The 14,529-nt window shown below is 36.7% G+C and overlaps 1 protein-coding gene across 1 annotated transcript; it reads left to right on the top strand.

Annotated features, from left to right (window-relative positions):
• The first annotated feature begins 1,518 nt into the window (after positions 1–1,518).
• LOC140144488 (monocarboxylate transporter 2-like) lies at positions 1,519–14,135 on the top strand. The gene is made up of 4 exons (XM_072166301.1): positions 1,519–1,720; positions 3,929–4,069; positions 11,412–12,527; positions 13,496–14,135. Exons 1-4 carry the CDS (start codon positions 1,537–1,539, stop codon positions 13,609–13,611), a joined length of 1,557 nt encoding a protein of 518 aa, XP_072022402.1. The 5' UTR covers positions 1,519–1,536; the 3' UTR covers positions 13,612–14,135.
• The last annotated feature ends 394 nt before the right edge of the window (positions 14,136–14,529 follow it).

Raw genomic sequence — 14,529 nt, 5'->3', positions numbered from 1 at the left:
GTTGGATGATTTGACTACTTCCCTCCACTGGCGCGACCAGTAGTTTTGACTACTTCCTCTCAAAACATGTTGTATTTGTATACTATCGGTCGATCCTTCATATAAATTATTTCGTGTAAGCTATTCCTAACCCTAACCCTAATTTCGTGTATATTACATGAAGGAGTAACTCTACTATCATTTGCTTATTTCACACTCTTTAGGAAGAAGTTCATCTTAGAACCGTTCTTTCTGTTCTACTTAGAACCTTTCATTCATTCCTTAAAGGTTCTTCAAGTTCAAGGTTCTACAAAGAGTCATTTTCTTTACTAAATAACATTTTGGTACAACAAAGAACCCGTCGGTTGTACATTGGGTTCTTTGTAGAACCAAAAAGTTCTTTAGCCAAGAAAATGGTTCTTTGGAGGACCTTATTAGCTTGAAGAACTTTTAAGGAACCATTAGGTTCTAAGAAGAACAAAAAAAGCTTCTTTAGCCTAGAAAATTATTTTTAGAACCAAAAAGGGTTAACACTCCTTTTCGCTGTTCTAAACTTTGTTACGAGTCCCTGAATTAATTAACTAGAAAGTTCTCTAGGCCTATTTAAATCTTTAAGGATCTTTATAGAACTTTTTATTGTTCTTTATAGAACCTTATCATTGTTTGGGGTGCTGTATGGTACAAAAAAAGGCTTTAAGTTGCACTTTTCCCCCTAAGAGTGTATTATAAATGTGATCTTTATCATTACATGAATAAGGATATCCCGAAAGACAATTTTTAACAATATTGATACTGTGCATTGAGAAACAGTGTGTCTACCCTGAGATATCAAATCGTGGGATTGGCTTTTTTGTGCAGTTTTCAGTGAACGGCTCTTTTCAGAGCCATCATAGGTAAGGGCGGCATATATCTCACATCTAAACCTTTGAGGTCTTTTGGGGGAAAATTTATATCTTCAATACGAAAGGTCAAAATTTTCAAATGGTGGACGAGTTATCCTTCCAGCTACAATTCATAAATTTGAATGGGCCGCATAAGACTGAATGGTTTAGGACCTGGTCACTACATAATCCTGCAGGGAACACAGTAGTTTGATTAGGCGCGGATATTAAAAGGACAGCTCTTTGGAATTTTGCAACTAAAATACTAAATGCATTCCGCAAAATGTGTTCTGACCAATATATTAAATATTTTTCTCTCGTTCATTTATTTATAACATTTAACACTCAACACATTCATTCTGGACAAAATTAAGTCCATTTTTTCAAAGAAAATCCTTGAAAATCCAAAAGTGCATTGCAAAGAAAAGATTTAATTCAAAATCATTATCCATGCAGAACCTACCCCCCCCCCCCTCGGACTTGGCTATATGGTTAGGGTTAGCGGAGGTTAGGAACAGAGCTCAGAGTTAGGCTTTGGGTTATGGGTAGGTTGAGATAAGTTTGTGTTAGCTATTCCCTATAGCGTCTATATTTGATTCATTCTTTCAATTATTTGATGTCATCTTATCCGATTTCATGGGTTTTTTTTCAGATGATTTGATCCGTTTATCAAAGTATGGGCTGCTCTTCGATATGGCGATGGGCAGCTGTTTTTGCAAAATTCGTGATATATTTCTTAGCTTTTGGAATCTATAAATCCTTTGGCGTGTTGTTACCTTATCTTGTGAGAGGGCTTGAAACCGATGTCACCAGCGTTGGATGGGGGTTTGGAATGTATGGCGGACTTGTTTATTTACTTGGTATGTTAAAAATGAATGAATGAATGAATGAATGAATGAATGAATGAATGAATCAATCAATCAATCAATCAATCAATCAATCAATCAATCAATTTTCTTCACATAGTATGACCAATTATTTTATAACAGTCGAGGATCAGTGTAATTGCCCAAAATTAACTATAGTTTCTTTACTTGATATGTTGAAAATCAATCAATCAATCAATCAATTAATCAATCAATCACGTGTGATTTTAATTTGAGGCCATGTGTCCTGAACTCGCCACCCGTAGCGTTACATCACAAATATTATGAATTTTTACACCAATCGAATTTCTAATTAGATTATCTCCACAATTATCAACCCTAAACTAGCAAAAGTATACATTTATGAAAAGCTGAAGGCATAAGCAATTCAAACATACACATTTCAACTCATTATACAGGCAGACCTTCAAGTTATACAGGGTGGAATAAAAAAGATTCGGATAAAAAATGGGTTACTTAATGCATTGCTTATTACCAACTTGCGGTAATAAACTGGAAGTAAACAACATATATTTCAGGTATATTTTATCAAAACACTCAAATAGCAGCCAAAATGGCTGAATTGCATGGTGATTTACAATAATTACAATCAAATTTATATAAAGAAATGCAAATAATAATAAAATACATAAAAAACTTGAATTATTGCACCGTACATACTCAATGAAAATTTTAAAAGGTACAATCAAAGAATTAATAAATAGCTGTAGCTCATACTCAACCGAATTACTCACCCAAGACCATATCTCAAACACCCCTGCACACCCCCCACACACCCCCTCCCATACCCATACACACCCACCAACATCCACTGATGCACTCCCACACTTACCATTGCACAAAAACTCAACCTAATAGAATATCAATGTGACGGCATAATAAAAAGATAGGCTACGATAATATGACAATATGACAGGAGAGGGAATTGCACTTAAGGGCTTGGGCTACTAAATCACACCAGCCCCTCCCATCCATCCATTCGCACAAAAAATTATTCAAACCAAATCACTAGATGGACAGGAGAACACTAAGCATGATTCAGGAGTTCAGCCATGTATGGAACTGGGCTTTCCTTGAATCTTTTGGTTTTCCACCTGTAACTCTTGACTTTAGGGGACTTTCTTAGGGTCATTGAGGATGAATAGTCAGTGGCAGGGAACGCATTCATTTGGTTAGAGGATAGGGGGAACCCACTGACTTTGGAAGAAACCAAAATCACAGCTGTTTGGTAATCTCGGAATACAGGGTGTCCAAAAGTATGTTAGAATTCTTTACAATTCAACCTATTTTGAACGGAAACATTTTGCCCCTAACCCATACAGTAAAAGTAAGTCCATATTTAGATTCCTCATCAAATTTCCCTTTAGAAAATCTGTACTTTCACTATGGTAGGACAAGTAATTAAAATGTTACAGTAACTTTTAGATTTGAAGTGCATCCGCATTGCATGCTTACTACAGTGTTTAACATGAAAACGGGTAGTTTGTATGGAAAAGTTTGTATTTTCTAGACTAAACCAATGATAAATGATTAAAACCAATTAGTAGAATTGTTTAGCTGTAAGGTCATGAGTCTTTTAGATGCTAAACAATGCTAAATAGAGTCAAAATCCAATTTACAGCCTTTACAGAAGCAGATTATGCACTAAAATATCAATCCCAATTCTTTTTACAGGGTTGAAAGTGCATTTTATTTAGCAATAAAATGAGACCACAAGCATGACAATAACTTCTTACTTAGCAGAGATATCCTCATTTAATTTGTGATGAATTTGGGAAAATGTAACATCGCCACCTTTTTTGAGTGGCGAGCTCAAGACGCACGGCCTTGATTCAGATATGACAAAATTCTGTAACAGAGAATCAGTGTAATTTGAATATTTGGCAAAAATGTTCCGGAAACAAGAAATGGTTGAAAGCTGTTGAAATTGAAACTCGACCGGCGGTTGACCGCCGGTTCCGTCCGGTTCTAAACAATGGGAAACCGGACGGAAGGAACCGGGCGTATAAACCGGCGGTCATTCGCCGATCGAGTTTTGATTTCATCCTTAACAACTTTAACAGTTGATATTTACAATAGTCATAATGGCGCTAATTCATCTATGATGTAATACATGTTGAACCATTTTATTTAAGTATTTCAATCTCGATTTCGAGCGCTTAAATTTCTCGTGCATTGCAGGTCCCGTTGCTGGCGCGTTAACACGAAGTTATGGAGCAAGACGGATGGTTATAAGTGGTGGCTTTATTGCGGCAACAGGACTTGCTTCAGCATCATTATCCACTTCACCTGTCCATTTATGTTTGGCGTTAACCTGTTCAGGTAACTTATCTGTTTGTAGCCTTAAGAAAGTTCACCCTAGAACTGCCGAGCTATATTTTGTAACATTTGGAGGGGACGGCAAAGAGTGAAGTGTAATTATTAAAATGACTGAAAATGGGAAAAAAAACACTGTCTTTGCAGTGTATGTAGCTGGGAAGAAAAGCCGACGATCATTATGTGATGCGATCAAGCAAACTCAGTCGGAACTCGGAAATGTAAAATTTTCAGTTTCTTATGGAATAGTAAAAGGCATTTAAAAGCTGCATTATGCAGAAAACCTCATAAAATTGAAGAACCAGTTTCGGGCAATTAAAGAGTTTCCAAAACAAGAGGAAACAAAAGGAAATTTCCTTTGTTTGGCTATATCTCAAAATCAGTATTTCCGAGTTCCGACTGATTTTGCTTGATCGCATTACCATGATTACATATGAAAATTGTGACTTTTCGTATTCAATGAAAGATATTAAAAACCTCGCGTCGAGGTTTTGCCAAGTTTTAAAAATAACGGTTACTTAATGAAATAACGGTTCGTTCATGAAAAAGAAGAAGTGAAATTTAGTAAAACGCGACGAGGTTTATTTGCCCGTAAGAGAGCTCTATTGTTCCGCTATTGTATCCGCTATTATATCCACTATTGTATTCTATTCATAAAAGCTACTGCAAGAATCGCGGCAATCCCTGATATCGCTGGTGTCTACCGCCGGCGTTTCGTATTTATTAACATTCAAAATGATCCGATACCCTTACATTTATAGACTTATTCCCGCTTTTTATATAATATTCAGAAATTGCAATTATGAAAACTACAAACTTTGAAAGTGAAAATATATTCCCATCGAAAATATATCATACTTAAATTCTATAGAATCTATAGAGGCATTGCATGTGACATATCATCCCGTAAATATGGCAGACTACTCAAATGCATTCAACAAAAGCATGATTGCAATCTACCGTGACAGTTCGTGTCACCAGAGAAGATGTAAGAAAAGGAGAGAGAACAAAATGATATCCTTGAGAAAATCCCATAGGTTATCCTGTCCCATCTATTCATAGTCCTTTATTCTCAAGTAGTTAGACATCCACTTAAAATACCCTGTGATGTTATGTGTGTGACCGCCTACGGTTGACCGATTTACACTCAAGAATTGGAAATATTTCAAATGTTTCTATAGAGAATTTGTTGAAAAGTAAGAAACGCGTGTGTTAAGGACCTGCTGATTGCATGGGATACCACAAGTGGATAATACAAGAAAGAAATCGAGTGTTGTAAAATTTCCATCAAAATCCGCCCTTTTTGGTAAATATATAAATTTCTAAAGAAGAAATTTTTAGGATTTTTTTAGAGAAGTGATGATTGTTGATCATTTCTGTTTTACTTTTTTATGTATTTTTCTGTCATTTCCTGTCAACCTAATAAAGATATTCTGATAATTGAAAATCTTCTCTGTCATAAATAATAGAGGTTGAAAGTGTCAACAAGTGGCAAAAATTGTAATTTGCCGTGGAACTTCAGTCATATTTTATCTGAAATCTGACTGGATGAGAGGGCCTGCATGTATGGTATGCATGGCATAATGAAATGCAAGCACTGACCTATCCCTAAAAGTAGTTATCTGTAACTTGTGTATCACACACGTCCCGGGTCCAAACCCCATTGTGGTATTCTATTGTTAAGCGGCTAAATAGGGTGATTCATCATTTACGTTGAATGGGCGGTCTCACACATATTTTATTTGAGGATAGCTGGATCAACCTCCTCTTTCTTACATCTTCTCTGGTGTCACACACATAACCCTGCACTACGATCAAATAGGTTGATGACAACATCTGATTGAATGGACTGTACTCCGCCATAACTACGGTGAAGGACACCGGTTCAAATTCTTTGTTTGGAGCCAATCAATAATTTCATGCAGGGCCTCTATAGATACCAGAGAAGATGTAATAAAGAGGAGGGTCAACAGAATTATATCCTTGAGATAATCCCGTAGGTAATCCTGTCGCATCTATTCATAGTCCTTTATTCTCAAGTAGTTAAACATCCACTTGAAATATCCTATGATGTTATGTGTGTGACCGCCCATGGTTGACCGATTTTCACTTCAGAATTGGAAATATTTCCGATGTTTCTATAGAGAATTTGTTGAAAAGTGTGAAACGCGTGTGTTAAGGACCTCCTGCTTGGATGGAATACCACATGTGGATAATACAAGAAAGAAATCGAGTGCTGTAAAATGTCCCCCCAAATCCGCCCTTTTTTTGTAAATATATAAATTTCTAAAGAGGACATTTTTAGGATTTTTTAGAGAGGTGATGATTGTTGATCATTTCCATTTTACTATTTTATGCATTTTCCTGTCATTTCCTGCAAACCTAATAAAGATATTCTGATAATTGAAAACATTCTTTATCATAAATAATAGAGGCTGAAAGTGGCAACTAGCAGCAAAAATTATAATTTGCCATGGAACTTCAGTCATATTTTATCCGAAATCTGACAGGATGACAGGGTCTGCATGCATGGTGTGCATGGCATGATGACATGCACACACTGACCTATCCCTAAAAGCAGTTAGCTGTAACTTGTGTATCACACCCATCCCGGGTTCAAACCCCATTGAGGTATTCTATTGTAAAGCAGCTAAATAGGGTGATTCATCATTTACTTTGAATGAGCGGTCTCACACATATTTTGTTTGAGGATAGCTTGATCAACCTCCTCTTTATTACATCTTCTCTGATAGATACCCAACCCAGAAGTGCCCATTTATTTTCTAATTTTTTGTAATCGCGCCCAAATATCCCCGCAAATATCTTATACACGGTTTTATTGATTCATTTTGGGCATTTCAAAAGTTAAAAGTCGTCAAAAATGACAACATCCATTGATAGCAATGGTTGAGTAAACACTGTCTAAACACTAGATAAAAAGACAGCTTTGTACTACAGCGAAGATGTGAGGAAAAGGAGATAGATCCAGCTATCCTCAAACAAAATATGTGTGCTGCCGCTCATTCAAAAGTAATCACGCTATTCAGGTTTAACAATAAAATACAATAAAGGGGTTCGAACCCATGATGGGTGTGATACACAACTTGCTGCTTCATAGTTTTAGGGAAAGGTCAGTGTCTGTATATCATCATACTATGCATACCATGCATGCAGACCCTAACATCCAGTTATATTTCAAATAAAATATGACCGAAGTTCCATGGCAAATTATAATTTCTGACTCTTGTTGACTCTTTCAACCTCTACGATTTATCATACAGACTATTTTCAATTATCAAAATATCTTTATTAGGTTTGCAGGAAATGACAGGAAAATACATACAACAATAAAATAAACATGATGAACAATCATCCCTTTCTAACAAAATCCTAAAACACTCTCCCTAAATAATTATATATAATTCGAAATAATAAAACCTATTCATTTATTCATTATAAACCTCTCGCAAACTGGAATGTGTATTGTGGTGAATTGTAATTTTAATAACCGATATATGGAAACAAACAGGTACTGGCCCATTCCATGTCAACTCCAGGGATGTGCACCGCAGCACCTCTTCAATTTTTTTTTTTTTTCATTTTTCTGTGTGGTGGTAGATATTGATGAGAAAGTAAAATCCCGAAAATTTGAGCTTCATACTCCATTTCGTTTTCCCGTGGCATCAATTTGAAATTTAGAGGGGTCAGCGTAAAAAATGTGTCGCAACGCGAAAGACGATGTTTGGAGGTCCATGAATGTATAAAGGGAACCATTTACAACTTTGAAAAGTATGTATCCTGGGGTACTTATTTGTGTAGAATTCAAATCTGGCATCAGAAAACTTGTAACTCCTTTAAAAGATATAGGGCCCTCAAAATGCAACTTCGTCCATCCGGGACCAACTTTGGGGGGTCAAAACTCCAAAAGTAAAAATAATTTTTTTGTCCATTCTTTTGCTAGTCAGAGCCCTTTGGTAGGACATTACTCTTAACCAATATTGAGCCTATTAGAATATCTTTAGCTGAGATATTACCCATGCAAAACCCCAATTGTACATTTTGACCCCCCTGAAAACCAATGTCAGGCATTTTGATCCACCATCAACTTCAGGTATGTTGAAAATATGTCCTTGGACAACATTTCTGAGAGATATTGGCTTTGGGACTCGATGGCTTCAACACATCAGTAAGGTTTGCATTCTCCATAGAGTTGTACATAAGTCATTATACATGCGAAATGCACCAGCTTTTTTGGATAAAGTGTTTAATTTTTTAGAAAATTTATTTTTAAATTTTTGATTTTAGGGAAGTTTGGAAACACCTATAACTTAAAATAGAAACACTTAATTAAAAATTGAAATTGGACCTATAGTTAGCTCAAAAAAAATTCTAGAATTTAGGTAATTTAGTGTTTCTAGAAAAAGTCAAGAAAATTGAAAAAAGTACTAACAGTACCATTTTATATCTCCTTTGTTAAGGCCAATATCTTGGAAAAAATTGCTGTTCTTTATTAAGTAGCATTTTTGCAATAAAATAAATTAAAAACCAGATTTATGCAGTGGGTATAAAGGAGAGAAAATCACATTTAAACAAATTACTTGTGTTAAAAAATTAAGCTGATTTGAAGAACTTGGCAACATGCCAAAAACATGCCGTGTGCAAAGTCTATGGGGTTTTCCAATCACAAAAAATTACATAAGTCAAAAACGCTCTTTTGGAAAAAATTAAAAATTGGCAGGTGAGGTTTTCTCACCCATCTCCACATTCTGTATCATTTTGAAGCAAATCTGAGCATGACACCGTAGCCGTTCATACTACCTTAGGCCTGCATTATGATTATTAGACCTAAGGTAAAAATACTTGAAGAGATAACAAGAAACCTTTCGTGCTTGGCCACTGTAGTGCTTGGCTGATCCTTGCTGGATGAAGGTCAATATTGATCTATTATGTGAGTGAAATCAAACACCGTGTCCTCGTTGCTACTCCCATGTAATCGAAGGTCGTAAAAATTAATCCGATAACAATAGAGGGTATTCATTACTACATCATTGATGTGGTTGCTCAATGCTCATGCATAAAATTCTTCCACATAGGCTGTTTAGCTTAATCATGTTAATCGGGAAGTGACCTTTTGAAATGATATCATCACACTGATCAGAATGATCTTTATGTTATTACAGTGCGGCCCACATAAAATGTTCAACACAAAGTGAACGATGTTATAACTTGGAGGGCTAACAAACCAACACCGCCAAATTCGACTGACGTGTGTACAACGTGAGAAGCTATGAGGAAATGGAACACTCGTTGTCTGATAATGCGTGTGTTTATGGTTCGGATAGCGGTTACTTAGCAGCTCTCGTTCCGCTTGGGTTTATTGAATACATTCTATTCGCTACTTGCACGGTTCCGCCATTATGCACTATGTGTGGGAGAGCCTCGAACTGGCAGCATACATGAATGGGAATTGAACTAGTCATAACGTTCTGTGTAAGGTTACATAATTCTTCCTTTCATGTATGCTGCCAGTTCGAGGCTCTCCCCGCACATAGTGCATAATGGCGGAACCGTGCAAGTAGCGAATAGTCATCAATATGTCGTTTCCAGTCCCTGGCTGAACTATAGGGTTCAGCTATTATTTTTTTAAATAATTCTTTTACCCCATGCAGCTGATTGGGGTGGTTACGGGTCGTTTAAAAACCACTAACCGCGAAATGAGGATATCGAACATAGGCCCCCGCAGGGCTACAAAAAAACCGTAAATATGGATATCCAACTAGTTTGCCCTCGAAGCTGTAAAAACCACTCATCGCGAAATATGGATATCCAACTAGTTTGCCCCGCAGGGCTACAAAGAACCACAAACCGCGAAATATGGATATCCAACAAGTTTGCCCCGCAGGGCTACAAAGCACTGCTAACCGCGAAATATGGATATCCAACTAGTTTGCCCCTCGAAGCTTCAAAAACCACTCATCGCGAAATATGGATATCTAACTAGTTTGCCCCGCAGGGCTACAAAGAACCATTAACCGCGAAATATGGATATCCAACTACTTCGCCGCGCATGGCTACAAAGAACCACTTACCGCGCAATATCTTTTTACCTCAAAAAAAGAATTAATATCTACCAAAACACGTTTCAAAACGTAAAAAGGGGCCAAGTTTAAAAATCTTTCCTGTGTGGCTTTTCACCCTTTTTAAAACTTGGTCCCATTTATGAAAGTTTCTAAAGACCCATACGAAGTCATCTTTAGGCTACTTGTTTGTTTTCTTAGTTGTCAGTGTTCATTTTGTAGAGTAAATTAATTAATGTTCGTGCTTGATTGAACTTTTTCCGTAAAGACGTTATAATGTATTTTGATTTAAGCAAAAGTAGCAAATACTCACTTTGTTAAATTCTTCATCGTCTTGTGCGATCCTGCGCCTTATGTACAGATGTAGGGCCTATAATATGTAACAGGTTGACAGACAGTAAATTTGCTAAGTATATATGATACTCTAATACTCTTTATGAACACGCAATAATGAAACATAAACCTTCAAATGTTTTTGATAATACATAGCCTACGTCATATTGCACCGCTTTCGAACAGTCTTAAACCTAATTGTTGCATGTAGAAATTAGGACTCATTCTTCATGTTATTACGGTACCACTTTACTGAATGGGGCCAAGTTTAAAAAAAGGGTGAAAAGCCACACAGGAAAGATTTTTTAAACTTGGCCCCTTTTTACGTTTTGAAACGTGTTTTGGTAGATACATTTTTACCCAAAAGGCCTAAACATAAAACAACTCACAAAAGTCAAATCCCATTGAATCATATTAACTTTGAGCTATTTTTCTACCTGTACCCATGCAACAAAACCCCGGAGATATGTCAAACTATTATTTGTTTAAAATGTTGTTCAAAGCGGAACAATTTGAGACGACTTTGATCAAAATCCTCTAACTCCAATCAGGCTGAAATTAATGAAACGGGAAACTGAAAGCAATGACGATTGTGTAGCCTGAAAACTGAAAGCGAGGGCGATTGTGTAACCCGGTTTCGCTAATTCCGTCCTAAAAGGAGCTAGTCGAGCCAAACGCCATTAACGGATGGAAGGGGAGAATTATAAGAAAACTTTATAGGAACAAACTAAACGGGGTGCTGTGACACAATAAACCTTTTTGAAGTATGGCGGACACAAAAAAGAGGGCGTACTTTGATTTGGTAATCTTATGTCAGCTGAGAATGCATACAAAGATTACGCCACTCTCCTTTGGTGCCCACCATATTTCAGAAAGCCTTATTGCATGCAATTTGAGGCGTATAAAATATTGAATGTGTACTGTTTTTGTTAATATAGGACTTGGGCATGGACTGTCTGTACTACCAAGCGTTGAACCGATAGTTTATCATTTTCCAGAAGGGTTCGCATTAGCCAATGGAATAGCCTTGGGTGGAGCTTCCGTTGGAATGATGGTGCTACCACCTGTATTAGAAAAGTTTGTTGAACTTTATGGATGGAGAGGAACATTGCTGCTGCTTGGTGCTTTAGATCTTCACATTGTCTTCGCGGGAGCGTTGATGCGTATGCCACAAGAGCATCAATCTACTGTGAGCAAAAATCTGAATGTAAATAAGAAAGAAAAGAGATTACCTTGCAATCAAAATGAACCATCAAAAAGTTCGCGCTACATAGATTTGAAAGTAAATAATATGGAAAAACCAGAGACAGAAGGTGTATACGGCGAATCAACACATGAAAGGATAAATAATCGCATCATTAGTTTTGTTTATAGACGTTTCAATATGAGTGAGAAGAGTATAAAGAAATATTTTTCAAAAGCAGACGACATTGAAGCAGACGACACTAATTCATTGATCGAACCTGCGCAAAAGCAATATATAAAACAGAACTGCGCAACCAGAACTAGAAAACAGACTGTTAACAATGAGGACGCCACTTCTGATAGGTCTTTGAAAGATTTTCTTGTAGAATCGTTTGATGTTAAATTCTTTGGTCAAGAACCACTTATCATATTCTACGATGTTGTTATCTTCTTCTTTGCATTCACCTACGGAGCATGGACTGTTTACCTTGTTCCGCACGCCATTGACCGCGGTGTAAACGCTGAAGACGCAGCCTTACTATCAACAGTCGCAGGATTTACTAACTTCTTTGGACGAATAGCTTACGCGCCAGTTATAGATAAGGATCTTATTGATCCGACAAACATGTTTGCGATTGGTTCGCTTATCACTTCATTTCTGTTTTTGTGTGATCCCTTATTTGATACCTACCTCATGATGTCGCTCAGCGCGGCGATTGCGGGACTTGTTATCGGATCAGGGAATAGTTTATGGACTGTTATGATCAAACAGTTTGTTGATGAGTCTGGTACTGGGACATTTATCAGTGCGCTTGGATGGGCATGTTTGTTCTCGGGAGTAGGATGTATGATATCATCTCCGCTTACAGGTATGTTTGTTTCAAACCCTGAACAACCCTACGTTACGGAAACTTTGTGCCACATAACTGTTGCTGTAAAGTATATGAAAGTATATTTAGAATGGCAAATACGCAACAAAATCTATTATGTAACGTCAAACTGAGTCAAAGTCTGGTAAAAAGGTCGGTTTCGGGCAAAAATTCCCCCAAACGCCATATTTTTGACCCAACATTATTTTTAGGACCAACATAGCCTACATAACAAACAGTACTTCACTATTTTTTTCAAAAGCTAGATATAAATATAGGAACCATTTATTCTTATTTTTTAAAAGTTTTGATCAACTGGTTAAAAACGCTATTTTGTAGAAAAACGTTCAGATTAAAGGCCGTTGGAAAAAAAGTACATCTTGTACTATCAGAGCAAAAACCCTTAGCAGCTAAAACCATTTGGAACAAAAAGACTTCGGAATAATATTCAAAATTGACCTGCAGTCCTGCACCCTAAACTTCATCACATCCCCTAGGATACACTCAGTTATTTCCCTCCCCTAACCATAACACGGAATGGACTTTTTCGGTAAATCCCATATAATTCTTTGCGGTTAGACCTGAGATGTCGTCACGCCGATGTGTACATCATGTGACGAACATCGTTACTACGCATTTGAAAGCCATAAATTCGCTGTCGTATTGCACGTTAGTAGTGGTCACTGCTCCAAGCCTGAGCTTATACACCTGTTCCGAATTTTGATATGCTATAGGCTTTGTGTTGTGATCATTTCGATCAGTGGTTCGTAACAAAGAAAGCGTGATCCAGTTGACCTAGCAATGGTCATATTCTAACGTGCACTACGACAGCGAATTGCGCAGTAACGATGTGCGATTCGGCGTAACGTCATCTCAGGTCTAACCGTAAAGAATTATGGAATTTACCAAAAAGGTCAATTGTCCACGTCAATATTGTCCAACTAATCGAAATGTTTTATTTTCTCCAGGTTGGCTTTTCGACAAACTGAACGATTATGAATTGGTATTCCAGATGATGGGGTGTGTGTCAGCGGTAATATTTGTAATACTGTGTGCAGTGAAGATAACTCGGTACTTTGCGTAATCAGACTGTACTTAAGAATGTAGACACTGTTTTATACATTTCAGCACATCACATCAAAGTTTATACATTTCAGCACATCACATCAAAGTTCCTTTTTTAAAGGAATTTTTATTTCTTCACACCGTTAGACAATAAGGATGATACATATAGGAACAAACCAAAAGCTCGAAAATGTCCTATAAACAAATGTGCTTTCGTTATAAGTGGCGGACACCCTCTATCCTAAGTGTCAAATATTGAAAATTCAAACCTGAAAGATCAACTTTGACTGATACTTTATCTAGTTTGTTTACAAACTAATCGGACTCTTTGACACCTCCGCTCCCCGTAACGAAAGGACTATCGTTTATAGTACGTCATCGAAAATTCGATTTGTTCCCTTATTACATAGATTTTAAAAGCAAAGTTTGAATTTGCTTTCTTCTAAAGCAAAGGGACCGTTCACAAATACTTGTAAGGGGGGGGGGGGCTGATGCAAAAAAATTCATCGGCTTTACCAAAAATATTTGAAATTTGGGCGAAAATCAGGCTTTTTTATGATTTTTTTGAAAATTTTGCATTTTTTGACCATTTTTGGTACAAATTTCTCAAAGTTGGTCAAAATTCAAAAAAATAAAAAAAGGGTCCCTAGATATTTTATCTAGTTTTTAAAAATTAATAAAACAAATTTTGGGCCAAACAATTTTTTTGTTACGTTGCGCGAAAAAATTTGGGCCAAAAAACCTGTTTTTTGTGATTTTCTCAAAAAATGAGCATTATGGCCCAAATTGGACCTCACAGATGAATTCATCAAGTCATTTCCATTCTAAAAATGTATACTTTTATATTCTTTAGACCAATAATTTAGCAGTTATGAAGCCTGAAAGTTTCCATAATTCCAGGGTTAAGACCAACCTTAACAAATTATTTGTACAAAAG

Source organism: Amphiura filiformis, chromosome 2 (assembly GCF_039555335.1).
Source record: "Amphiura filiformis chromosome 2, Afil_fr2py, whole genome shotgun sequence".
NCBI lineage: Eukaryota > Metazoa > Echinodermata > Ophiuroidea > Amphilepidida > Amphiuridae > Amphiura > Amphiura filiformis.
This window is presented reverse-complemented; position numbering and strand designations above follow the sequence as displayed.